General features: G+C 42.7%; 8 protein-coding genes across 8 annotated transcripts; 4 read left to right on the forward strand and 4 right to left on the reverse strand.

Annotated features, from left to right (window-relative positions):
* Positions 1-405: 405 nt before the first annotated feature.
* Positions 406-2467, reverse strand: KVR01_012787 (uncharacterized protein). Its single transcript, XM_044794905.1, has 2 exons — positions 1949-2467; positions 406-1837 (listed from the first exon to the last, which is right to left on the reverse strand). Exons 1-2 carry the CDS (start codon positions 2260-2262, stop codon positions 502-504), a joined length of 1650 nt encoding a protein of 549 aa, XP_044638258.1. The 5' UTR covers positions 2263-2467; the 3' UTR covers positions 406-501.
* A 1917-nt stretch (positions 2468-4384) lies between these two features.
* On the forward strand, positions 4385-5662 carry KVR01_012733 (uncharacterized protein; the record flags this gene model as incomplete). Its single annotated transcript, XM_044782202.1, has 5 exons — positions 4385-4520; positions 4579-4713; positions 4769-4978; positions 5040-5410; positions 5480-5662. 5 exons carry the CDS (start codon positions 4385-4387, stop codon positions 5660-5662), a joined length of 1035 nt encoding a protein of 344 aa, XP_044638204.1.
* Positions 5663-6612: 950 nt separating this feature from the next.
* Positions 6613-8237, reverse strand: KVR01_012773 (uncharacterized protein; the record flags this gene model as incomplete). The annotated part of the gene is made up of 3 exons (XM_044788101.1): positions 6613-6947; positions 6981-7646; positions 7718-8237. 3 exons carry the CDS (start codon positions 8235-8237, stop codon positions 6613-6615), a joined length of 1521 nt encoding a protein of 506 aa, XP_044638244.1.
* A 2395-nt stretch (positions 8238-10632) lies between these two features.
* Positions 10633-12138, reverse strand: KVR01_012844 (uncharacterized protein). The gene has a single exon (XM_044787370.1). It carries the CDS (start codon positions 11996-11998, stop codon positions 10715-10717), a length of 1284 nt encoding a protein of 427 aa, XP_044638315.1. The 5' UTR covers positions 11999-12138; the 3' UTR covers positions 10633-10714.
* A 1238-nt stretch (positions 12139-13376) lies between these two features.
* Positions 13377-13957, forward strand: KVR01_012779 (uncharacterized protein; the record flags this gene model as incomplete). The annotated part of the gene is made up of 2 exons (XM_044792950.1): positions 13377-13710; positions 13800-13957. The coding sequence occupies 2 exons, from the start codon at positions 13377-13379 to the stop codon at positions 13955-13957; spliced, it is 492 nt and encodes a 163-aa protein (XP_044638250.1).
* An 898-nt stretch (positions 13958-14855) lies between these two features.
* KVR01_012751 (uncharacterized protein) lies at positions 14856-16242 on the forward strand (the record flags this gene model as incomplete). The annotated part of the gene is made up of 5 exons (XM_044789409.1): positions 14856-15156; positions 15211-15317; positions 15373-15529; positions 15587-15819; positions 15901-16242. The coding sequence occupies 5 exons, from the start codon at positions 14856-14858 to the stop codon at positions 16240-16242; spliced, it is 1140 nt and encodes a 379-aa protein (XP_044638222.1).
* Positions 16243-16621: 379 nt separating this feature from the next.
* Positions 16622-18019, reverse strand: KVR01_012753 (uncharacterized protein; the record flags this gene model as incomplete). Its single annotated transcript, XM_044791809.1, has 2 exons — positions 16622-17873; positions 18012-18019. The coding sequence occupies 2 exons, from the start codon at positions 18017-18019 to the stop codon at positions 16622-16624; spliced, it is 1260 nt and encodes a 419-aa protein (XP_044638224.1).
* A 1063-nt stretch (positions 18020-19082) lies between these two features.
* Positions 19083-20601, forward strand: KVR01_012712 (uncharacterized protein). Its single transcript, XM_044782589.1, has 2 exons — positions 19083-19629; positions 19734-20601. The coding sequence occupies exons 1-2, from the start codon at positions 19353-19355 to the stop codon at positions 20543-20545; spliced, it is 1089 nt and encodes a 362-aa protein (XP_044638183.1). The 5' UTR covers positions 19083-19352; the 3' UTR covers positions 20546-20601.
* Positions 20602-27601: the final 7000 nt, after the last annotated feature.

The raw sequence follows: 27601 nt of genomic DNA on the forward strand, positions 1-27601 counted from the left end.
GACTACATCCCGACGTCTTCTGTCTGGTCCTATGGGACGACACACTGGACGCAGGCAAAATGGAGGGCTCCGTTATAGTACATGTTTTTTTTTTTTTTTCGGAAGATGTGGCTGTGGTGTGTTGGGACGGGAGAAAGACTGGATTCGACACCTCGCCTTCCACGACTCTACTGCGACTAGGTACTAATGCCCATACGTTAGATGGCAAGTCCCCGTGACGATTAAAGATTGAATGGAAAGCCGGGGTTTCTACTAGAATAAAATAACAATTGCTCTCAAAACGAGAGGTGCCCAGGTGTCCAGGTGCCCTTGTATATTTGGCTCTGTGAGACCGGGACTTGCATTGACGATGGACACGAGAGCAAGACACCTCAACTGTTATACGAACCTGCAACAACAGAAAGGCTGATTAATATGCGTTGAAGCATTAGGTCTATAATTATCTTCTGGTTGTATATATCAATCATCATTGCTTTCGTGGTCCGTCCCCGAGCGCCTTGCTCACGGGGACCGTCTCTTCTGCGCGAGACACATGTCCAGGCGCCATTGGCGGGTATCTCTCGCCTTGTCGTGCTCCCCCCACTCGGTAAACCAGCACTCGAGGTCGAACATCATCTCCAGCACGGCCGACATGCCGTGGCCGGGCCGGTCCTCGAGCGCGCACAGGCTGTCGATGGCCTCGCGCAGGAAGCGCTCGGCGTTGTGGCGGTCGCCGGCCACGCGGTACTCCTTGGCGAGGAAGTACTGCGCGGCGTACCGGATGAGCAGGTCGAGCTCCGGGCCGCGGCCGAGCAGCTCGCGGAACATGCGCTGCGGCCGCTCGGTGGAGGTGCCGCGGTTCTCGGCGAGCAGGCGCTCGTACTCGGCCTGGAACCACAGCAGCGTGACGACGGGCAGGCTGCCCCGGCCGTACTGCGCCTCGTGCGAGCGGATCGTGTCCTCGAGCCCCTGCCCGAGGCCCGGCGGCAGCTGGTCGAAGCTCCCGGCCGCGTCGGCGAAGGCCAGCCACTCGCCGAGCAGGGGGATGTTCCAGCAGCCGGGCTCCATCATGGCCGTCCACGTGTCGAGCTCGCACCGCCAGGCCTGCACCATGGCGGCGCGGAAGACAGCGTCGTCGACCTCTGCGAGGCGAAGCAAGACGCGCCGCAGGGGCTCGGGCCCGGCGCCCTCGTGCAGCAGCGACGCGGCGTACTTGAGCAGGGCGCGCAGGGTGGCGTTCATGGCCCCGCCGCCCGGCGAGCCCCCGCCCGAGCCCGAGTCGTCCTCCCACCGGACGCACAGGACCGTCATGCACACGCAGCCGAAGGCGTTGCTCGAGGCCGGGCCGAACAGCGAGCTGCGGATCTGGTCGGGCGCCCGCCGCAGCACCAGCAGGGCGTCCTCGATGCGCGCCTCCTGCAGGAGGCGCCGCGTGGCCACGAAGCCCCGGCACAGGTCGCCAAAGTGCAGCGGCAGGATGGCGCGCACGTCCTCGTCGCCCGAGCACCGCGCCGTGTACTCCCTGAGGGTGTACTCGCGGGCGTTGACGAGCATCTCCTCGGATATCCAGAGGCCGTCGGGCGGGCGCAGGGGCCGGCATATTGACGTTGGGGATGACGACGACGACGACGACGATGATGATGATGCCGCGGACCTCTTCCTGTCCAGGTGGTTGATGAGGCTGCTGAGGCTGATCATGGCGCCGTTGCTCAGCCGGACCATCTCGTGGGCGGGCGCCCCCTCGCGCTGGAGGCTGCCGCTCCTCGAGACGACGTGCTGCAGGGCCTCCCTCTCGAGCTTGTTGGTGATGTATTTCGAGAAGCCCCACCGCTTGATGCGGGCCTTGAAGAGTTTTGGCCTGCCGCGTGCAAGTCAGCCACGGTTGACGCTTTCCTTCCAAGCCATCCATCCGGATATATACAAGGACATGCGGGTGTCAACTGGTAACTGGTGCCAGGCTCAGACTCACGATGCTTCGAGGCCGTAGCTGGACCTCATGATCTCCATGACCTCCTTCAAGCTGCGGCCCTGGTCCAGGTAGAGGGCCTTGATGACGGGCCTGTGAGCCTCCCACGTGGCATCGGACCTCCCTCGCCGCTGGGCCGGAGCAGCTGGAGCAGGCCCGGGGTGGTGCGGCAATGCCACTGCTACCACGGGCACGGGGGCGCCCACCTGCATGCTGCCGACCCCCGTGTCAGGGGCCATCCATACGGTACCAACGGCGGCGGCGGCATGGTGTCTGTTGTCGAGTCCGTGTCCTGAGGCTTCCCGCGTCGCCATCATGACCACATGTAGTATATCTCCCTGGTCCCATACTGTAACTGTGATACCGCAGAACCCGGGCCTCAGGCGCAGCTTTGCTTCGTGGTCGGTGGTCCGGCCGGCTAGGGTTTGGTTCAAGAGTCTGCCCTGCGCATGATTAGGCCGTCCAGGTGGGCGAGGACCTCGGCCCCCCCTCGGTGGGGCGTTCTCGCGAGGGAAATTGACATTCCTCGCCGGAAGGGTCGTCACGTGATGCCTCTTGAAAGCGGGACGGCCCACCCTGGCCCCTGTCCGATGCCACCCTCCCTGTGACTTTAATTGTCTGGAAGGATCCGTTGGCAGCGCGGTCCGGACTCCCGCTGCGGACGCCCGTCGGCTGTTGAATTCCTTCGCCGTCTCGTGCCTGTCCCCTGGTGGAGCTCGAGGGGCACGGTATTGCGGGTATTGCGGGTTCTCGGCGCCGCAAAATACGACCAGTCGACGACTCTGCGCGGCTTTTTTGGCCCCCAACTGACGCCTGTCGGAGGAGAGATGGTCAGCACGACTCCAGATTGTCCTGTCGATGGGCTCGGATCAGTCCCACCCCCCGGGGATCGGTCTCCACGGCCCAGATTACAAAAGGCCCAGAGCGTCAACTCGTCGTGACTACATGATTAGTACAAAAGTGGAACAGGAGCAGGTGGGCTTACACGAGAGAAATGTGCAAGTCATTCAACAGGGATTATGCTATGTAGATGCGAGATTAGATGCACCAGCCGGGAATAAAATAATCACCGCTGTGCCCCTCGCAATCGCTTGCTGGCGTGGCACGAGACTTTCCACAAAAATGCAAATTATCAGGTCTAGATGTGTTTGATCTAAGCAAGGAGCGAGCGTCACTGGCAATCTTCAAGTTCAACAAGTTGGGTGCAAAAGTCGACAGATCACATCGACGGAGAATTTTGTGAGGGCTCTGCTCTTGACTGACCCTTTGAGATCGGGTGCAATGACAATTCTCCGTACTTGAGTTAACCGAGATTAGCCCAGATCGTGATTAGAGGGCCTAGATGGTAATGGTATCAGTATCCAGCGTCCGCTCACCCGCTGTCTCGTAAAACATTTGACCCGAAGCTCTGCTGTGGCAGATAAGTGAGGGGAATACGTAAATTAAGGTGTAGTTGGTTGCTACGTTATGGCTGGAGGCGGCTGGGGCGAAGGCCCCAGCCTTGGTGTAAAAACCCGCTGACCAAGCTGATGACTAAGCTAGAATCCAGTTGCTCGCTTGCACCCCTTTGTGCCTTACCAGATCTTCCCCCCCCCCCCTCCTCTAGCTTTGTTAGACAGACACACGTGCCGCAAAAGTCTGGCTCAAAATATGACGGCACGGCCATATAGCTACACTGGAATTACAGAAGGACGTTCTGTAATTCTATACCTTTTAGTAGGAACATAGGTGTAGCTATAGTGTAGCGGTTACGTCCCGTGATAGAGAATAGGCTCTATACTAGAAAGTATTTATAAACACTTATATTTTTATATAAGTAAACCTTATATATATTATTAATAAGAACTATTATATTATAAAATATATAATATTTTAATATTTTTATTTATTTATAAATATACTAATAGTTTTAATTATTTTAAAGTTTTTAATTAATATTTTATATTATAATACTTTTTTATTATTTTTTTATAAATTAAATAAAATATTATATAAAATAGTAATATTACTATTAATAAATTTTATAATATATTATTACTTACTTTATTTATTTTAAAATAAATTTTATTTTTAAATAAAAATATTATTTTAAGCCTTTAAAAGAAGGTATTAGAAAGAATATAAGTGTTAAAAAACTTTATCTAGTATTCAAGGAAGATATAAAAAGTGTATTAGCTGCTACTAGCCTGTAGGAAGTTTGGGACAATTTCGATACATAGGAAATCGTTTAAGGGTCTGTTTTGGAGCTGACGGGATGAACCATTGACGATGTTCAGAAACCCTATAGAAAGCGCTACGGTAGGTCAGCGGACGCTAGGTGAGGGCGGGGCGGCGAGGCCAGAAAGAGGGGATTTCATTTACGTCACCGAGCCAGCAATCAACAGAGAGCCCTCACATATCTGTGTATACCATTTGGATGTATACCTGAGTGCCATGAAAATGAGTTCAGCTCTAGTTCAACGTGTCAAGGATGGCGACAAGCCAATTCTAACTCGTGAGCCTGCGCCAGTACCACAACCTGGCCCTCACGAGCTCCTCATAAAGGTATCCCACGTTGCACAGAATCCAACTGACGGTGAGAGAGTGCTGATGACCTCAATTATGACGGTATCTCGATTACTGATATCAAACAGTACAATCATTCGATACCAATGCGTTCGGCGACGGTACAGTGCTCGGGTGCGATTTTGTGGGCACGATAGAAAAATCGGGCGCGGAGGTTTCGAGGGCCAAAGAAGGCGACATCATCGCTGGTCTCATCTGGGGCGGTAAGACCTGCAGTGTCTGAATTATCACGTGCCTCCAAATGCTGACGACACCTAGGTGAGATAAAGGGGCTCGGGGCTTTCGCCGAACATACTATCGCAGACGAGAGGATCAGCTTCAAGGTTCCAAGCTCAGTCCCGCTCGCAGAGGCGGCAACCGTGCCTCTGGCAGCTGCGACAGCATGGCTCGCTCTGTTTTCCAAAGATTCACTCTATATTCCAAGATCACCTGGCAAAGAATTGGCCGTTCTCATTTGGGGCGGGAGCTGTACGTATGGCGACCCACGCGGATTGTGGTCCCGTTCTAACTAACAAGTTATCTGCCACAGCGTGCGTTGGTCAATTCGCCGTCCAGATTTCTGCAATGCATGGTTTCAAGGTGATCACTACATGTAGTGAACACAATTTCGACCTCGTGAAATCACTGGGCGCTCATCATGTGTTCAACTATCGCGATTCCGACGTTGTGAAGAAGGTTCGTGACGTGGCCCCGGACTTGGAATACGTATTCGACACCATCGGAAATTCCGACTCGTCCACCTTGGCCTCGCAAGGCATCAAGGAGAGCGGAGGCCGGCTTTGCACAGTGCGGCCGGGCAAGGTCAATACAGAATCAGTGAGCAAGCAGACGACGGTCACCGATGTCCTCGTATGGACTGCTTTTCTCAAGGACCATAGATACAAATCTTTCTTTTGGCCGGTGAGTTCTCCATTGATTCAACTTGTATGCTCATCGGTATACGGACCAAGTGCCAACTAAAAGATCCAGGCGAACCAAAGCGACCATGACTTGACCTCGGAGTTATTCGAAAGGCTGCCCGAGTGGCTGGAAAGTGGTAAAATAAGACCCAGCACCGCAAAGGTTTTGAAAGGACTGGATGCTGTTGTCGAAGGGTTCCAAGAGCACAGGGATGGCAAGATCTCAGCCTATAAGATTGTCTACGAGATTTAAGACACACTTGATACTACCATGTTCATCTTGAACACTGACATATCGGTATAATTCTTATCTCATGATCGTTATTTCTCATATTTGGACCGTCCGTTGTTCCCTTTTCGATGGTGACGCGCTTAGGGGCTGGCTGGCTGGCTAGCCGATTTATTAGTGTAACAATAGGCAGCAGATGAACAGTGCTGCCTTGCGTGAGGTACGGTCAGTATATATAAGCGCTTGTGTTGCTCGCAGACCTCTTGTCAAGGATCTTCGTCTATGACCCTTTGACTCGACCAAACATCCTGGAAGTCCTGGAACATCCCTGGTTCAGTCAGTACGGGGTGTTGTTGGAGGACTGGATTAACATCTGACTGCTAATCCGTTTCTATTCAAGGGAAACTAAAAGAATTCATTCAACTTTGTCGTTCGAGCTGAAGACACCCTGCAAAGACTTGACAAAGTCCCAGTGACCCTCCCCTGGTGTAAGACCACCTACAACAATGACACAAAATGCCCCCCCCCGTCCCCCACAGCCTTCACACGGACGGGAAACCCGCCACTATGAATCGCGTCAACTGGTGGTCACCGGCTACCTGGCCAGTTTGAACTGTGTCATGAACAATTCTTCGTTTCCCTTCTCAAAGGCATGGTGGCCGGCCCGTTTGCTCCATCCGGAGCTGAACCTGAAGTCCCTCCTTCGGGCGGCCAAGTTGCCCAGGGGATACATAACTCCATAAAAGAGAAAGTTACAACTTATTTCCAGTCTCAGGCTACTCCTCAAGTCAGCTGGACCGGGTTGCTCTTACAAGTTTATGACTATTACCGATAACACCACTACTCTATTCGTGTAAAAACTACCGCTATCTACCTTAGATACATGACATTTATATCTTGACACTGCCTCTCGCTGAAATTACGCTATTTCCCACGTTGATTCGGGGGACTGATGGGGTATCCAATAGCTTGATCTAGACTTTGTCGATGTGGTCAACGTGATGGGTAGTCTCTGTTGTCTTAGTGTCCTCTTCGTGTTTGTCTTCCTTGGCAACGTCCACATTCTCTCCGTCAAAGACGCGCGCTATTTCCTCCAGGGTATGACCTCGCGTCTCGGGAAATGTGTAATAAATGACGACCCCTCCACCAGCGAGGATAAACACGTAAAGGAGGTAGTATCTCCATTCAATAGCCTCGAGTGCGATAGGGTTGATGAAAATGTTGAAGAACACAGCTGTCGCCGTCGAAATCCACATCACAGACAGGCCACGTGAGCGCAGGCTGTACTGCCAGATTTCGACAGGATATGCTGCCATCAGAGGGGTGAAGGCCAGGGAGTAACAGCCGTACATGAGAAAGAGGAACGGGACAACAGCGGTTCCGACCGCAGCCGAACCCTCGTTGGCAAAGGTAGCGGAAAGTGCAGTGATCAGGATATAAGAGAAAAGCATGCCACCGGTGGCCGCGAGGAAAAGTAAACGACGCCCAAAGCGGTCGACGTTGAACGCACCGACCAGAGCGCACACGAGATTCCAGATTTGCAGGAAACCATTGACGAGCGTCTGCTGGGTGGAGGTCGTGATACCGATGGTGGCGAGAACCGGCGGCAAATAGTATCCTGCGACGTTCTGGCCGGCCCACTGAACAAAGATTCCCAGGAAGACGGTGATGAATGTCCGCTTGCGGTTGGCAGGTGTCGCAACCATGTCTCGGTACGATGTCTGCTTCTGATAATCTGACTCCATCTGGATGCTTCGCGTGATTTCTGCGAGCTCGAACGCAGCCAGTGGGGAAGACTCGTCACCTTCTGCGTGGTACTTAACGAGGAATGCTCGGGTCTCGTGGTCTCGCTTCTTGGAGGCGAAGAAACGGGGTGACTCGGGCATCATGACGAGCCCAGGGAGTGCAAGCACGGGGAGCAGTACTTGGAGGATTGATGGTATCCGCCAAGACCATGAGTTGTCGTAGTTGCGGGTACCGAATGCGGCCCACGCAGCGAGGAACGAGCCTGGTGATTCTCAGCATCAGCCTTAAGTCAAATGCGGCTTGTTGCATGTGTCGTTTCGAGTGAACACTTACCGACGTACCATCCGCACATGTAGAGGCTGGTGATAATACCACGATGGGTGGGATAAGCCGTCTCTGTCATCAAAAGAGGTACGCAACCGCCGAAGAAGGCACTCGCAATACCGACAATGAGCCGCGACACGACAAACATCGGAACGTTGGTAGCCCCGGTCTGCAAACCCGCCCCGAGGCAGAGGAAAAAGTAACCGGCGAAGATGGTGGGTTTCCGGCCAAATCGATTAGACGCCCATGCGACCACGGGATAGAATGCTATGCTGCCGAGGTTTTGTGCCCCGCTGATGAATCCGAGCCAAGCGCCTGTGGGATTTTTCATGAACGATTGCCAAGGTGTGAGAGCGAGCAGGCCGTTCAGCATCGATCCATCGTAGCCGTTCCCTGAGGAGAGCAGGAAAAGGCTCATGATGCAGAAGTTGAGATAAACTTGGTTCCGCTTCTTGTACCATGGTTTGTCGTTTGGGGGTAAAACTGCAGCAAGCTCAGCTCCCACTGAATCGAAAGTCTTGGCAGTCATCTTGAAGACTTAGCAATGACTTTAGGAGTCAGAAGACCAGGACCTTGAATCGGTAACAGGATGGTTCACGCTCGGAGAGATCAGCACGAGAGGTAATTGACTATATGTAGCTAGGTAGCATTGAACAGACCTTCAGCTCGTGGGCCTCTTGACAAGCCAAACTACTCAAGACGGTGGCCGAATGTCAGGGCCAAGACTGCCCCTCCTTGGATCCCTGCTGCCATGCCCATGGGGAACAGCCCTGCATGGTGGAGGTTGCGGGGTGGTGCCATGCTGTTCATCACCTGGGCACCTGGGCACCTGGGCAGGCGTCACCAAATGTCGCCGGATCAGGGGTCGGATAAGGGAAGCAGGAATTGTCATTTCAGCTTCGGTAGCTCATGTCGGCTCAGCTAGCTTCGAGTATGGTGCGACTCACCGCACACCTATAATATTTGGCACCAAGTCTAGTTGGATATATTTAACTGCTAAGCGATGTCAACATCACGACAGCCCTTTCCTTTCCCAATTGAGAGTTCTCGGGGGCTGAACGGTTCAAGAAGGCCAAATCTCCATAAATGTCCTGAATGTCCGCGGTCTTCTCGACAACGATCAAGCAGGTCCTTCTACTCTAGATGCTTTCACATCGTTGCTTGGGCTTCTAAGCCGGGCGCTGTCGGGCGCCTGTCTCGGTGTCATATCTTTATTCCGTACAGTCACGCTAATAAAGATGAAGCCTCTTGTGGGTAACGCGGGGTATACAGATAGTCTCGGTTTCGAAGACTGACCGGGAATGGCGTACGGAGTAGAAGCCAAAAGGATAAGACTTTAACCGGAAACGAAGGACAATACTCAGCTGCCGCCATGGAGCACATCCGTCAAGTCCAAAACTCCCCGTTCGCCTTCAACCCAGACCAGAGATATATTGTGTTGCCTTCAGATGATGCATGTTGTCCTGTAACCCGAAAAGAAAATCCTGTATAACCTCAAATCCACAACCTTAGAATCGACCGGGGCTTGCAAAGCCAAGGACAAGTTTGACGCGCTGTCATCGCCCAGCCTCGTGTAGGATTCGTTACACGTAGGACTAGGTTTCGCGCCATTTCGTTCCCGTGCAAGCGAGCCGTGACCGCCTGCGAAAGTTGCAGGGTCAGGAACATTAAATGTGACAATGAGCAGCCACGTTGCGCGTCATGCGTCAAGAACAATGTGCCCTGCTCGTACGACCCACCCTTTCATCACACCTCCTCGGTTCAGCCTTGGCTTTGGCACATTTGTGAGCAAGAGTTGGCATGAAGCTGCGTTAGCTTCGATTCTGAGAGTCCACAGAGGCAATAATCTTGGACAACTTGAAGCTCAAAGAAGTCTTGATGAGGGTTGACAGCACCGATAACGCGGTCACCACCGGGACAGTGCAATCTGAGTCCCAGCATAATCCAGTCGCCGAGGCTATGGATGATGCCCAGAATTCCCAGACTCCTGACCAAGCCGGTCTTCCTGACACTGAGGCCCAACGATGCTCTCCCGAGTCAGTAGCAGTCCATGCACCATGTGCGGCTACCGATCGCTTTCTGAGTGGCTATACAGCCTGCTCGCGAGAGATTATTAATGGAAGCTTTCACTTTGCCGAACCTTGTAATGAGTGGTTGCCATGTGCAGCCCAGCACAAAAGTCTTAGCATCCGTGAAGAGCATGTTTTCCAACTCATCGAGAGATTCCTGCAGACTGTGCAGCCCAAGAACCCGATTTTCTACATCGAGCAGATCCGTGAGCATGGTGGATGAACTGCAGAGGGCGAATTCAGCTGGCACGCCACTTCCTGTATTATTTTCAACCGAAACCTTCGAATCGCCCATTATGGGAGCGGCTTAGTCCTCTTAACTAGGTACTGAAGTATGCATGGCTAATAACTTGCAAGACCTTTAACCTGCGAGCTTGGATCTGTAGCACTCCCTTCGATCCAGTTGGTGAGACTGAACGACTTCATGGCCGAGTCCGGAGTGATAATTTAGCCAACTGTCTTCAGACGGCAAAAGTCGATTTTGAAGCAACTCGCGAGAAGATAGGGCTTCTCGCCCCTGCTATCACGACAAGTTAGTGTCTTGCGTTCACCGGCCACTGCAAGGCTGGTCAGCAACCCGTCAAGGGGGATGGACGCAATTATCGTGATTGAAGGCGCAGGCCGCCTGAAGAACGCGGATAGATAGCCCGCACCACCCACATGGCTGGGCTGACAGATATCCGGAACAGAGATTTTGCTGGACTGTCTTGAAGTCCAAATGCGAGGTACGAAATAAACTACACCTTCATCATCCTGATTTACCTAGGTATGCCAGCTCAAGAACCCTTACCTATTGTAGCCAGGGCATCCTTGCGCAACATTGCAGGGATTTCTCTGACTTGTAGTGTTCATGGACGGTTGTTAAAGCTTTTTCATCGATTTAGATTACCAAGCTATCAAGGTTGCCTCCACGCCTTCGAGCCTGTGACTTGCATTGTCACGACACCTCATAGTCCATTTCCACCACTTCCCCTGTTGCAAGTAACTTCTTGCCTTCGGGCAGAGGCAGCTCGCAGCTAGGGGGTCGCTGCCATGTCAAGAACTTCATATCGTTTCGGACCAACTCGCGCCTTATTTGTGCACGCACATTCAACATTGTCCCAACAAACAGCACATATGGCAGCTCTGGAAGTGGCGGCCAATCGAGTGCGTTGGGGGGTTGGTTTGGGCCTCCTGGGATCCCTGCCTTCTCCTCCTCTGCCCTTTCGCCTAGATCGGCTTGGCGTGTCGCAATCCATTCATCAAGGTGTCGCCTATATTCCTCCACAGGGGCGTCAAGGACAACATCCTCGTGCTTCTCCCAATCTGGCGTATTGAGAACCATGGGCATGTCTAGCTCTTCGGGGTAGTTCTCTTCGCGTAGGTGTGTGTCCCGGGTAATAATTTCGTATAGCGTAAAGGCAGTAAACTTGATATCATTCCGCGCCGGATCATTGTCCCGGCCCATTCTACCGACGGTATTGAAGTCGAAGATAATGATGTTATCTGTGGTCTCGTCGATAAGAAGGTTGTATAGTGTAATGTCACTATGGGAGATGCCTAGCTCAAGGTTAAGGTAGTCGATAGTCGAGGTCAACTGCCTCAGGTGCTTGAGCTTGAATGGCCTGGAGATATTATCTTCGATAGTCCCCCCAGGTATAAATGGGGTTGTAAAGCCGACGACTTTCTCTTGGCCTTCGATCTGGTCAACCACAAGACTATGGAATTGAATGATGTTAGGGTGCTTGGGCATGTGGAGAAGGCAGTTTCCTTCATCCCAAACAACTGCCATATTGCCCTCGTTGATGTAGTATTTGAATGCAACTTGCTGCGGCGGCAAGCCAGGGGTCGAGGCATACTCGCACAGGTCAACTTGGACGCCCATTCGGCTGATTTCCACGAGCTGCTCGCGCCTGATCTGCGGCACCAGCGCTGGGTAGTCTGACGGAGAGGGATAGAAGGGGATGCTAGTCTGATCCTCCTCTGGGTCAGTGATACACTTTAGTAGTTCCCCATGCTCTCCAACCTCAATACGCGTAACATCTGAGGGGATATCATCAATGTGCTCTGCGAGTGCACAGAGAAAGAAGTCCTCATCCACCTCCTTCCATGCGGTCCCAACAGCAATGAAGCGTCGTTGATCCCAGTCGATAATGACCTTCTTGGTGCCGGTCTCATGCACCATGTCAGGAAAGGTGATGGTGAAACGCTGATCTGGGGTGCAGTGGTCGAAATGCCCCATCTTGCCTTAACGTTGAATGAATTATACACGATTTAGAATGGCAAGCGAGAAAGATCAGTGTTTCCGGGCATGAATGAGTCTGGGAGTTCGCGCTGCTTGGCAGTCAAGACGCAGATGCAGAGTAAGTCAGTACATATGGGGGTGGTTGGGTTTAAGTATTTCTGTCACTTCACTCCAGTCTTCATTAGTGGCTGGGGTGGGCCGGGCCGCGTATGTACCACGATCCAACCAGGTCACGTGCCATTTTGCGGCCAATATCTGGGACCAACAGACCGAGATGCCTCCAAATAGACAGCAGGCTTGAACAATTTTATGACCCACAAAAATTACTGGGCGACTTTCTATGTATAGCAAGTATCAGGAGGAGGTTCCCACTCACCCTGGTTCCAGTGGGGGCGGGCACATCTGTAGCAGTCCTGCGGCCAACAGCCAAAGGCAAACCAACACCTCCCCACTGACCCACTCAGTACCTGTCCATGCTATGGAGATGTTAAAGAAACAAAGTACTGTTTGATAATTCCGATCTAATTTTGGTTTTGTGGATCGCGGCCTCACTGTTTTCCCACGCCTTCCGGCCGCAGGGCAGGCTGCACATTCCGGACCGACTCGGAGGTCTGGCGGCCAGGTCTCGTGCGTACTTGAGCTATTTCGAGCCGTTTGCTCTAGGTTTCTCTCGCGTGTGCCTCCTATGTCGACCCGTTCAAACGGCTGGCGCGAGCGGTCATGGAGGACCCAAAGTTGGAAGGATTATCTGTTTGTCACAAGGTGGCCAGAGGCCGCAGGTTTCAGCCTCGCCTGGCTGGAGCCAGCCGACGGTCCTTCTTCGCATTTTGATATGGATTCGGAACGAGCAGAAAATAGAATTGAAACCATATGATCTGAAATTCTCAAGATGACATAAAAGGCAATGCTGTACCGTCTCTTTCCGAAGTGAACCGCTACTTGAACATAGCATCTTGTGATTTTACTTAATCTACTTACCTGGCACGGTCATCCTAATCGAATACATCCCCAGCACCTGAATTGTAACCTTTTCCTTACACTTTGAGTTTCAGCAGTCATGCCTCAATCCATGGTCAACCCCGATCCAATGAAGAAGTTCCAAGAATGGATGGCAAATACTTTTCGAGCAGTGTGCACGACTGAGAAGAGGGTTAACAAGGACGGGAAAACGGAAACTGTTGTTGTCAATACTGGTAAGCTCATTTCCTCCCTGATCGCCATAACACCACCGTCTTCGTATTTTATCACACACTTTGAAGTCTGCTTACAAAGTCGTGTCGAAATTGTAGTGGGCTACACGGTTGTCGGACCGCAGAGCCGCCGATACAACTGCATTGCGCACGCCATTAACCAGAATGATCTTCGACTTACCCCAATGAATGTTGACGACCTTGTGAGATACTATGGCAGTTACGGCTTTTACCAAATCGATCTTGATGACGACCCCAAGGCCCAAGATGCTGAAGTCTATTCAAGGGATAGCGAGCCTCGGGTCCCCTTGCACGCCCACAAAGTTATTGGCCCCGGCGCCCGCGGGAGCAAGCCTGAGGAATTAATATGCTCTTCTAAGATGGGCGATGATTACCTGATTCGCCATCCTCGAACCTTGCTCCAGTGCCCGCACAATGGTTCCAACCGGTACGAGTATGGTAAAGTGCGTTACAGATTCCGATATGACGAGGCCATCTTTAAGGAGGAGGAGAAATCCGGTAAGTCATTTCCATTTTTGAAAGACTAATGTATGATATGCTTGCCGAGTACCCAAACAGATGACTGACAACATCATCGTTCCAAACAGTACTTACAACAAGAAGTGGACGCCCAATTAAATCAAGAAGCGGGCGCCCAATCAAGAAAGGCGACACAATCCTCACCAAGTCAATGTCACGAATTAGAAAGGCAGATGCAACTCGCACCCGTTCCAACCGAATCACGAGCAAGAATCCAAGGAAGTAGGCCGTACAAAATGAAATTTGGCGGTGCACAACATGCGCAGTTGGTATCGAGGCTGGACCGTAGGAGATGGAAGGAGTGGACACACAGAATGTGGTATTAGATAAAAGAGGAATTCAAAGCTATGATTTTCAGAAACCGATGCTATGCTAGTCCCGTGTAAACATTATTAGTATTAAAAGTGTGGATACTTAAGTAAGTATGATATAATGTGAGGTTATTAGACTATATAAGACTCTAATTAGATAAGTATACTTTAATAGAAAATTATAAATAATTAATTATTTATTTATAAAAAAAGTAATTATAAAGATAGAATTATATAACTTTTTCATACTTTTAATATAATTTTTAAATATAATAAAGTTTAATATAAACTTAATTTAAATATTTAAATAAATATATTTTTAATAATAATTATATTATTAATTACTTTTAATTTTACGTAAAAATTAATATATAAAAAGAAAGTAAAATAGACTTATATTTATTTAAAGGTAATAGTAAAGCTAGATCCACTTAATCTATATTAAAGGAAGATAAGGTAAGTCCTTTCTAAGTTTATTTCTAATGCCTACACCTGTGAAATATATGTGCCGCCTTTGAATAGGGTAATCCCGAAAATCACCGAAAGCGGTTCGAAGCTCCGCTTGTGCAAGAGAAAACCCCGCAACTACCTTGATGTGCGTCTAGGTTGGCTATTTGTCGGATAAATGGTGGGTGCAACCTCACCCAGGCCTTTCGACTGTGGGCAGGTCACGTCATGCATTGGTACTAGTCCTATGGTGGGATTTCAGCACCGCCAGCGATGTACGAGACCCAAGAACAAGAGGTGACGATGACATAAATTCGTCACGGATACCAGTTGAGTCTACGAGATTACAAACTCAAGCTTAGGGTTATGGCTCCTATCAAAGTCGGCATTATCGGCTACGGCTTTTCTGGCAAGAGCTTCCACCTCCCGTTCATCACGGCCATCCCAGACTACGAGGTCATAGCCATCTTCCAGCGAGCTGAGGCTCCCTCAGACCCGGCATCCGCCCCCAAGGGCTCACACTGCACTGTTGACTACCCAAAGGCCAAGCATCACCGCACAGCCGACGACTTTTTTGCCGACACTGAAATCCAATTTGTTGTGGTTGCAACTCACACCGACACGCATTCTTTTTTTACTAAGAAAGCGCTTCTTGCAGGCAAACATGGTACGCCGCGTGAGCATAGAAACGACTTGAAAATCGCTAATCCTCAATGATCAGTGATTGTGGACAAGCCGTTTGCAATGTCTTCAGATGAAGCCGACGAGATGATCAAGTTATCCGCTGAAAAAAGCCTCATCCTCACGTGCTTTCAGAATAGGCGATGGGTGAGTCACATGGTTAGGTGCCGCCGTGGTCGAGTTGATCTGACTTCCTCGACAGGACGGTGATTTCCAAACGCTCCGCCACCTCATCAGTGTTGGCGCGCTGGGCGACATCAAGGAAGCTGAGATTCACTACGACTTTGAATCTCCCCCGTGGTTATCCAAGATGACCGACAAGAAATATACGCCTGGCTCGGGCATGGCTTTTGGTCTCGGTGAGGTTTCAATCGGCAACAGTCTCAGTCCGGGGCCGAATGCTAACCGAATGTCAGGGACCCATAGCATCGACCAGGCTCTGGTCCTCTTCGGCCGGCCGCAGTCTGTGACGGGCTTCTTCCGCACCCAGCGTGACATCGAGAGCGAGGTCGAAGACTCTTTCACGATTATCCTGCAGTACAGCGGGAGCCAGAAAGACCTGCTCGTAACTGTCAAGACATCTGTCACTACCTCTATGGCAAAGCAGCTCAAGCAACTCGTCCGAGGAACAAAGGGGTCTTTCGTCAAGGTGAATAAAATATGACCCCCAAGGCTTTCAAGGGTGTGTCCAGCCAGAAAATACTCGGAAACTGAAAGAGATTGTTACTAGTTCCAACAACGCAGCACCTGCCCTCAAGAGGAGCATATCGAGGCCGGGAAGAAGCCACTCGACGAAGGGTTTGGTCTCGAAGATGAGAAAATGCACGGCATCCTTACCACACGCGAAGAGTTTGACAGCAGTGTCCAGACCTATGATCCGGAGACGAAGAAGTACACGGGCCCGTACCCCAGTATTACTGGGCGCTGGATGGGCTTATACGAGAATGTCGCGGATGCTATCAATGGCAAGGCAGAGTTGGCTGTTAAGCCGACGCAGTCAAGGGATGGGCTGAGGGTGTTAGAGCTTGCAAGAGAGTCGCACGAGAAAGGTGTCACAGTTCAGTGGAAGTGAGGAGCTCCCGGCGCGATGCAGCTAGAAACGAGCTTTCAACCCTGGGAGGTTATGAGTGCGCTTAGGTCAGAGTTAAAGATTTCAGACTTCATACTCTGGCATGTCCGTCCTCCAGGGAAGCCGCAATTCTTTGAATTATTCGCTTTCTTTCCCCAATCCCTGTCAATCATTCTCCAGTCTTGACCTGAGGTAACATATTGCGAGCGTCACCTTTCTTAATTCTGGAAGAGGTTACTGATTTAAATATCGCATTTGCCCCATCTTACTACGGCCAAGAATGTATAAGAGAACAGCCTGAGAGGCCAGGCTGCTACTCCGCCAAGCCCTCCTACCAAGCACTTGAGAGTTTCCACATACCCCTTACAACACACACACACACTTAGCCGCTTGCCCCCGAGCTGCAGGTGACGCCCAAGCTGCCGGGCGTATTCGCGCACAGGTACGTTGCGGTCCCCGAGCCAGCCTTGACCGCCATGCCGCTCATCGCGATGCCGCAGGACCCGGCCTTGGGACAATTGATGTTGGCCACGACAGGCGCGTACCTCGTGCTCGTGGTGCCCGAGAAGCCAGACACCACCACGCCCGATATCTTAGCCGCGCTGGGGTTGCTGGCGCAGTAGGCGGCGTCCGAGTTGTAGCAGCTCTGGACCTGGAAGGCGTAGTCGGTGCCGGGGACGGTGAAGTCCTTGAAGGTGACGTTGGACACGACGGCGGTGCCGTAGGAGGCGCCCCCCGCGTACAGCTTGATGCCCGCGGCCTTTGTGGACGTCGACATCCTGGCCCCGGACACGAAGACGTTGGACACGGTGTCGGTGGTCCCGGGCCTGGAGCCCAGGCTGCCGACGCTGATGCCGTGGCTGCCCGCGCAGCTGATGTCGTAGATCTCGACGTGGTCGGCGCCCGGCTTGAAGGCCACGCAGTCGTCCTGGTTTGCCACCGTGGCCCCGTTGATGGTCACGTGGGTGGAGCTGCCGATGTCCCAGCCGTCCGTGTTCTTGGGCAGGTTGCTGCTCTTGCTCACGGCCGACAGGGAGATCTTGGTGTATGCTACGTTGCTGGAGCCGCCGGTCACGGAGTGGAAGACGTTGGGGGCGTCCTTGAAGCTCAGGTTGGACATCTTCACGTTCTTGGAACCGGTGACGTAGAACAGGGTTGGGCGGCGGAACGAGGTGTCTGTGGCGAACTTGTCCCACGAGGCCTGCCCGTTGCCGTCGAAAACACCCGAGCCGGTGGTGCTCGTCACCGTGAGCCCGTCTATGTTCTGTGCCAGGACGATGGCAGTCTTGCCGTTCCAGTACTCCGTGTCGGAGGAGACCTTAATCACGCCCTCGACCTGAAGGGTGCACCCTTTGCAACCGGCGAGGCTGAGCACAGAGTTGATGTAGTATGTTGTGCCGGCGGGAAACACAATAGTTCCAGACGCGCATTCAGCGATGGCGGACTGGATGGCGGGCACGTCGTCGATGGAGCTGCTCCCACCAGCCTTCGGTGTACAAGCAGCCGCCCGCGGCGCGACCCTGGACGGCGTGGCGCCGACAAGGGCCGCGTTGGCAGCGGCCAGGATGGTGAGGAACAACATGTTCGGCCGGCGGGACGGGAAAGCGGTATGCAGTCGTCGTCCTTCCTTGAAACTGTGTATAGGGCAGGGCAGCAGTACGAGCAGCTAATACTGCACGGTATTGGGTTTCTGTAAGGATGAGGTTGACGGTCGAGTTGGATACGCACTGGATCATTTCCACAAGCCAAGAGCTCGTGTAAGACTGACATACCAGGCCATGCTTGCTACAACATGAATTTATACTTCTTACTCACTCGACAGGCAGCACACTCCCCTCTCGTCGGAGCCAATTTACCGACGCGAAATGACCCCGTGGGCACGAGACGGTCATGTCCTTGTCCTTTTCTGGAAGGCGATTCGTGTGGAAAACAAGGGCTCAAGCTTCTAATTTGTGGGTTCCCCCTCGCGATATTTTCCATGTGGGCGGGCAATTCTCCGAACGAGAGTACCGCCTCCCCGGAAGCTTAGCCGACGGCACGTTCCGCGTTGCTGACGCAGGTTCACCGGATGAACAGTCGTCTGCGACTCGGATATTGGAATAGGGGCCGGGTCAGGCTACCCGCCCAAGTCCGCGCCCTTCCGTCATCCGAACATTGCTGTTGGTGTCGCAGCGCAATGGTGTCTGGCGTCTTGGGCCGGGCGGATCACTTGACGACCTCGGGATGTCTTGACACGACCGATGTGCCGGTGATTACCCAGGTGTCGTACTCGATATGCATCCCACTGTCTGTGTCACCCTGTCTGGAAAACTCTCGTAATCCCCCTTTTCGTGGATGAAAGTGCTTGTGCAGAGATTTAGAGCATTACGCTGTCTTGCTGGGAGTCTCAGGGACGCGGTGACCATTCCGCTGTTTCTTTCGGTGTGTGGAAATTCTGCACCCGTGCAGTGCTCTAAGTCAAGGTACGTTCCTTAGAACTCTGACATCGACATCGGGACTGACGCCGTTTTATTAATAATAAGCTTCTCTCAAATGGTACGCGGATGAGAGATACCATAGCCTTGTAGCGGACACCGAGCCGAGCTCGTTGACGTGAATGGGTTGATGAAATCAATGTTGCCTTAAAGTTTCAGGTCAATCCTGTGAGCTGCTCAAGCATCACTTGCAAAGATCGTAGGTTGCTGTGAAGAAAGGCTCTAACAGGAAGTATTAATAAACACCTGCGCCGGCGAGTCGCAATCGCGACTTCCAGAAAACTCGCACGGCCGCCGTGTTTGTTTTGCCCAGACGACACCCGGCTGAACACAGTGTGGCCAAGCACACACTGTCCTTATCAACCGGCAACGACAGCTAAAAGCCCAAGCCTCCAAGACTTCTAATACGACTCTCCGCCCGGAACAGGAAGGACAACTGCGTCTCCTCTCGACAATGTCTACACAGTAGCGTGTGGCGATCATCGAGTTCTCTTGGCGTCCACATAACTATCTGTGTAGATGCAGATCAACCTCAGCCACATCTAAGACACGCGTGGTCAGCCTCCTTTGCCCCTCAGCATCTCCCAACACCGGGAACGAACATCATCAGCAACTGAAGTGTCCAACCCAAGAGGCATCATGAAGCTCCACCTCGTGCTCGCCTGCCTCCTGCTCAGGGCCACCACGTCAGCCGGGCAGGCATCCCCAGGCCTGCCGATGGTCATCAACACGTGGGGCGGGCCCTTCACAGCAGCCACCGACACGGCCTACCTGTCGCTGGTGGCGACCTCCGCGTCCGCCCTCGACGCCGTGCAGATCGGCTGCGCGACGTGCGAGCGCAACCAGTGCGACGGCAGCGTCGGCTACGGCGGCTCGCCCGACGAGAACTGCGAGACCACCCTCGACGCCATGATCCGTCAGTATCACTTTTCACCTTTTACGGATCCCCGTCTTTCATGTTTTGGAATGTTCTAGAATACAACACTTTAGGACCCGTAGCAGGACTAACTTCACCACCAGAGGACGGCACAACCATGAAGTCCGGCGCTGTGGCGGGGCTCCGGCGCGTCAGGGACGCCATCGCCGTCGCCCGCCTCGTCCTCGACTACACGGACCACACCCTGCTCGCGGGCGACCTGGCGACCGACTTTGCGGTGGGCTTCGGCGGGTTCAAGGAGGAGAACCTGACCACGGCCGACAGCGCGGCGCGGTGCGGCGAGTGGAGGGCCGCCGGGTGCCAGCCCAACTACAGGGCTGGGGTCGTGGTGCCGGACGCGACGACGTCGTGTGGGCCGTATGCGCCTGCTGCGCCGAGCGGCGCCGCCAAGTCGACCGTCGCGACCAGGGAGGTGGAGCTCAAGACGAGGAAGCCGTCGGCCGCGTACGGGACGTCGGCGGGGATGTCGCACGACACCATCTCCATGATCGCGATCCACGTGGACGGGACGATGGCCGCCGGCACGTCGACCAACGGCGCATCGCACAAGGTCCCCGGGCGCGTGGGCGATGGTCCGATCACTGGGAGCGGCTCGTATGTCGATGGTGATGTGGGCGGGTGCGGCGCGACCGGTGACGGCGACATCATGATGCGCTTCCTGCCTTGCTACCAGGCCGTCGAGAGTATGAGGAGGGGCATGACGCCCCAGGAGGCCGCGGAGGATGCTGTGTCGCGCATGATCAGGAAGTACCCCGAGGCGGCTACCGGCATTGTGGTCGTCAACAACCAGGGTGAGCACGGCGGGGCGGCATCTGGGTGGACTTTCACATATGCATACAGAGGGGGAACGATGAATGGCACCGAGGTTGTTACGGTGTCACCGTTGTCCACATAAATACGTGTATATATACAAGTACGCCGATAACATCTTACAAGGCGATTATTTTACGACAATCCCCTGATCGTCTGAGCATGTCCGATACAATACTTTGATTACTCTACGTATCTAGAGACACCCAAACGCAGTCAAAACAGGTGACGTGGATTAATGTTGTCCACCCGCATATTAATAGAATGTAAGGCTTTCATTTGGAGCCAACGTCCACTCACCCAGCAATTATATCCACTTACCCAGTTTTTTACTAACTACTTACTTAATATAAAAATTTATATATAGGGCCTATATAAAACTATATACCTAACTAGGATTCTCTAAATTTTTAAAACTTTTAATATAAACCCCTTTTATATACCTTTTAATATACCTTTTAGCACCCCTTTTAGCACACCTTCTAGCACCCCTTTTAGTATACCTTTTAACACTCCTTCTAGGCCTTCTAGCCTATATATATTTAGGTACTAATTAAGTATTTAGATACTAACTAAACATTAGAGGGCTAGAAGTTAAAAAGGTAAAGGTAAAGATTATATACTTTCTAACCTTCTAGTTTTCCTTCTAGCCTTTTAACCCTTTAGACTTTTAACCTTTTAACGTTTAATTAATATTTAAATACTTAATTAGTATCTAAATATATATAAACTAAATAGTAAAAGTAAAGGTAAAGGTAAAGATATAAGTGAAGGTAAAGAGGTGCTAAAAGGGGTGTTAGAAAGGGTGCTAAAAGGGGTTTATATTAAAAATATTAAAAATTAGAGAAGGAAATCATACTATAGGGTCTCTTAATACTAACTTAAAAGGTATGTATAAATATAAGAGAGTTACTTAGAAAAATTAGTACTAGGTAAGTAGTTAGTAAGAACTAGGTAAGTAGACATAATTACTAGGTGAGTGGACGTTAGCTCTTTTATTTAATGCCCGCCAGGCCCACCGAAGTTACTAAACCAAACAAACTGTTTTACCAAGCCTAGGAGTGCCTGTTACGAGTAAGTTGCAGGCTTAGGAAAGGTGGACTGAGCCACCTCCTCAGGTTCGCATGACTGACTGTGCTAAGAGACTACCTGCTACGCTAGACTAAACGTTATCTCTAATATATAGACCTCCTTAAGCCCATACCTTTAGCTATAAACTCCCTACCTATTCTAAATAGGAAGTCTATACTTAAAAATATTAGTGATTACTAAACTTTATATAAATATAATTAGAAAATAGGGGATAAAAAGTAGGTAATAAAGGTCTATAATTAAAATATAATTATAATTAAAAGGAAGGGATAAAAATTTATTAAATTAAATTTTAATTTATTTATAAAGTTATTATTATTATTATTTATTTATAAATATTATTATTTTTAAAGTTATTAAATTATAATAATTATTTTAATATTATTTTTATTATATATATAACTTTATATATTAAAAGTTATAATTAATTTATATTTTAATAATTACTTTAATAATTTAATATATATAATATTTAATATAAATTAATAATAATTAATAATATCTTTATAATATAATTAGTTATATAATAATATATTTAAATTATTAAATCTTTTATAAATATTTTAAATTTTATAATATTAAGTTAAATAATAAAATAAAGTTATAAAAGTTATAAAATTAATATTAAAGATATTATATAATATAATTTTAAGTTTAATTTTATTATAAAGAGTAACTATTTATTAAATTCTACTAAAAGTAACTTTAATAATAATAAAAGATAATAAAAGAATATATAATTTTATAAAAATATTTTTAATAATATTATTATTTAAATATAAGAGTTTTAAAAGAAATTATATTAAAATATTTATAAATAGAAAGATAAAAGTAATAATTAGATATATAATTTTATAATTTTTTATTAAATAAATATATAATTTAAGTTAAAAATATATTTTAATTAATATATTAAGTAATTTAATTATTTATAATTCTTTTATAATATTAAATATTATTATTTATAAATTTAAAGTTAATATTATTAATAATTTTATTATAGTTATAAAAAGAAATAGTTATTTTAAAAAAGGTTTATTTTTAAAGTTTAATTTATTTAAAGATAATTAACTCTTTTAACTATATAAAGATATAATATAGTTATTAAAGTTAATTATTAATATTAATTATTTATAATAAAATATTAATTATATATAAATAAATTTAAAGAAGAATATATTAATATTTATTATTTTTATTATAACTCCTTTAGAATTAAAAACTAAATATTAAATTATTTAAAATCTAACTATTAATAAAAAGAAGAAGGTATAAATAGTTATAATTATTTTTATTTAATATATAACTTTATATATAAAGATAGTTTATTTATTTAAAAATTATAGAATTATATTTTATATTAAATAATATAAATATATAAATTATTAATATTTTATTAATAAGTTTTTTATATAGACTTTTATTTTATATTAATAGGAAATTTATTATTTTAAAGATTTAATTAATAAATATTAATATAGGTATTTATTTTTATTTTATATTAAAAGTATTATTAGATTATAAATAAAATAGAATATATTTTTAATTTATAATAGACTCTTTATTTAATTTAAATAAGAAGTTTATTATATTTAAATATAATATTTATTATTAATAAAATATTTAATTATTAATATTTTTAAGTTTTAATATTTATTTTTTATTAAATTATATATAGAGTATTAAATTATATTTAAGAAATAATTAAAATATAATCTTTATTATTATATATATAATTTAAAAATAGTTATTTAATATAATAACTTTAATTATTTTAATAAAGTTTAAGATTTTATTAATAATAAATAAAACTATTTTATTAACTTTATAATTACTATTTATTTTAATATATTTAAATAATAGAATAATTATATTTAATAAATAAATTTTAATTTATAATATAAATTTATTATAATTATAATTTAATAATATTTTTATAGTATTTAATTAGTTTTAATTAAGTATTAATATAGCTTATTTTAAACTTTATTTATAAACTTTTATATAAAAGGAAAGAATTTAATATTAAGGTTTTTATTATTAATTATATAAATATATATTTTATTATATATTATTTCTTTAAGTAGGAGTAATCTATAAAGATAAAAATAAAATAATAAGTATATATAATATTTATAATAAATTATTTAAAGAATATTTATATTTTAATAATAAGTTTTTATAAAATATATTTTTAATTTATAATAATTATAAAACTATTAACTATATATATTATATTAAAAATAATTAATAAGAATTATAAAATATATTTTAAAAATATTAATAAATAAAGACCTTTTCTATTAACTTTTATATTAAGTTTAATTATATTAAGTTATTTTTTAAAATTATTATAATATTAAGGATTTAATAGTTAAATTTAAAATTATAATATTTTATAATATTTAAGCTTTAATTTAAGTTAAATTTATTAATAAAAAATATTAAGTATTATAAAGTTATATTACTCTTTTATTATAGTTTAAATATTTAGTTTATTACTTTAGTTATTTATAGTTTATTTATATATAGTTTAATAATTAAAAAAATTTAAATTTAATTATTATAGGTTTTATAAAATTATAAAGAATATTTTAATATTATTTTAAATAAGATTTTAAATAAAGTTTAAAGTCTAATTCTTAATATAAAAATAAATTAATAATTATAAAAATAGAAATATTATTAATATTAAATTTTATAATTAATATTAATATATATAATATATTAAAATACTATTAATTTTAATAAAGTAAATTAATAAGGTAACTATAAGTTAATCTATAATATTATAACTTAACTATTAATATTCTTTTAAAAGTAAGTTATATAATTATAAATTAAAAATACTTAATATAATATAACTTTTAAATAAAAGGTTATACTTAAATAATAAGTTTAAAATAATATTCTTAAAATTAATATAATTAAATATATTATTATTAAATATAAGTTTAAATTTATTAATTAAACTAATAAATATATTAATTATAATTATATTAATAATATTAAATATAATAAAACTTAATATATAATATTTAATTAACTTTTACTTAACTTATATAATATAATTTATAAGTAATAATTATTTAAAGGGTTATTAAATAATCCTTTAATTAATATTATAAAAAACTTATATATTAAATAATTTAATAAATAATATCTTTTAATATAATTAAAAGTTATTTTTAATAGTATATTTAAATAAATATTAAATTATAAGGAGTTTAACTTTTAAATATATAATTAAAAGAATAAAAGATATTATTTAATTAATTAAATAAATAAAATAAAATATATTTAAAGCTAGAGTTAAATAGTATTATATTAAGGATACCTATTTTTAAAGAGGAAGGATTAAATAAAAAAGCTTTTAAATATTTCTAATAATAGTAACTACTTATATATAATAGATAATAATAATATGAAAATATCTATATATATAATCTAATAATAAATAAATAAAGTAGTTTTCTATATTATAATATTTATATAAATTCCTAATAAATTAAAGTATAAACTCCCTATTAAGATTAAATAAGGAGTCTACTATTTAAAATAACTAACTATAAAAATAAATATATATTTAAAAAAATCTCTATATTAAATTAAACTTAAGCTCTTACCTTCTTTAAATATATAATAATATAATAACTCTCTTTACTATAATATTATTAAATAAAGGTATATATTAAAGACTATTAATATTATTAGAGGTATTTAGTTTATATACTCTAAATTAGTTTATTAATTTAATAAGTTAAGATAATTATACTATTTTCCTTATATAAATTTTCTAATTTTAGTAAGATTTTAATTTAAAATTATTAATTTAAATACTTAAACTTTTACTTTTAAATATATATATAGGCTTATATTCTTATTATTTATTAATATATAAATAAATTAAAATACTTTAAACTTTAAATTTAAACTTAAACTTAAACTTAAATATAGTTATAACTTTAAATATTATATATAATATAAATATAATATATACTAATATATAGGTATAGTATAAATTATTAGATAAAGTTTTAAATAAATATATTTTATTAAATAAAAGTACTAACTTATTATATATTAAATATTTAAATATATTTAAATAGTAGTACAATTAACTATTTCTTTTTTAATAATATAAATACTATCATTATAAAATTTAACTAAAAATACTTAAGAAATATAAACTAATAACTTAAGTATTTATATAATAATAAATAATATATATACTTTCTAACCTTATTAAATTAAATTACTAATTAAAACTTTAATTATAAAGTTTTACTTTTAAAGAAATATAAAGTAGATTATTAATTAATTATACTATTTATTAATTATTAAATATAAGTAATTAATATAATATAAATCTAAACTTTTATTAATTTATTTTATTATAATTTAAATTATAATTACCTTTATTTTATAATTATATAAATATAATTATAAAAGATATATATATATTAATTAATAATCTTTATATACTTAATAAGCTAAATATTATAATAATTATTACTGTTTAATAAAGTCTTAATTAAATCCTTTTCCTTAAATAACTACTACTACTTAATAAAGTTAAACTATCTATATATAATATTAAACACCCTAACTCTTTAATATTAAAATAATAAAATAATATATAAATATTTAATATAAAAACTAAAATATAAAACTCTAATCCTTACTTAGAAAAAAGATAGCTTATTTATTAACTTAATACTTTCTTCCTTTTAATTTTATAAAGTAATAGATTATTAATAAAATAAATAAGGTAGGTTACTCTATTTATCCTATATATATACTTAAAACTTTATTTAATAATAAAAATAATAATTCTATATAACTAGTTAGTAACTTTAAAATACTTTAATAAATACTTTTATAAATACTTTTATATATTAAAACTATAATACTTAATAAAATTAATAACCTACCTATTAAATTCCACTTATTTCCTAAAAAGAAAAAAAGAACTCCTCTTCCCTTTTAAATATTAAAATATTAAATTTAAATAACCTTTATTCTTATCTATATTTATAACTTCCTTACTATTTATATTTAATAAAGACTTCTAACCTTTATTATTTAAAAGTAATAAATTATTAAAATTAAAAGGAATTAAAATAATATTAATTTAATAAATTTATTATTAATATTTATAATTATATTATTTTTTCTTTATTTCCTTTTATATTAAATACCTTTTAATTTAAAATAAAATTAAATAAATTATAATATATTATAGAAAAATAGACTTTATTTTAACTATTATATATATAATTTATATAAATATTTTCTATTATTAAAAATAATTTCTAATAATTAAGACCTTTATATAACTTTATTAAAGATTATATTAAGATTAATATTTATTATATACTAAACTAAATATATTATTAATAATTTAAATAAGGATTATAATTAGATTTTTATTAATAAATAATATATTAAAAGTATTATTTAATATAAAAGTTATACTTTTATATAATAATAATTATTATTAATAAATATATTAATTATTAATAAATCTAATAATTTCTTAACTTACTAATTATTTAACTTTACTATAAAATAATATCTTTTAATAATAGGAATATATATTCTAATATAATTCTATATAAATATTATAAACTAAATTTATATAGATTAATAAAATAAAAAAATTAATATAATATATATCTTTTAATTTAATTAGTAAACTCTTACTAAGAATAAATAAAGAGTTTACTAATTAATTTTAATATTATATATTATAAAAAAGTTATATATTAAAATTACTATTACTTACTTTACTATCTCCTCTATTATTATTTCCTTTTATAACTTTAAAGTTATTAAATATTATTTAAAAATATTAATTTTAAGTTTATAAAATAAAATATAAAAATATTATATAAATAAATTATTACTATTATAATTATTATTATTATTATTATTATTATTATTATTACTACTAATAACTATTTTAAAAATATTATATTTATAAATAATACTTTTAATATTTTAAAGTATAATATTAAATAATATAAACTTTTATTATATTAGAGTA

The sequence above is a fragment of the Diaporthe batatas genome, assembly GCF_019321695.1.
Source record: "Diaporthe batatas strain CRI 302-4 chromosome Unknown Contig00021, whole genome shotgun sequence".
Taxonomy (NCBI): Eukaryota; Fungi; Ascomycota; class Sordariomycetes; order Diaporthales; family Diaporthaceae; genus Diaporthe; species Diaporthe batatas.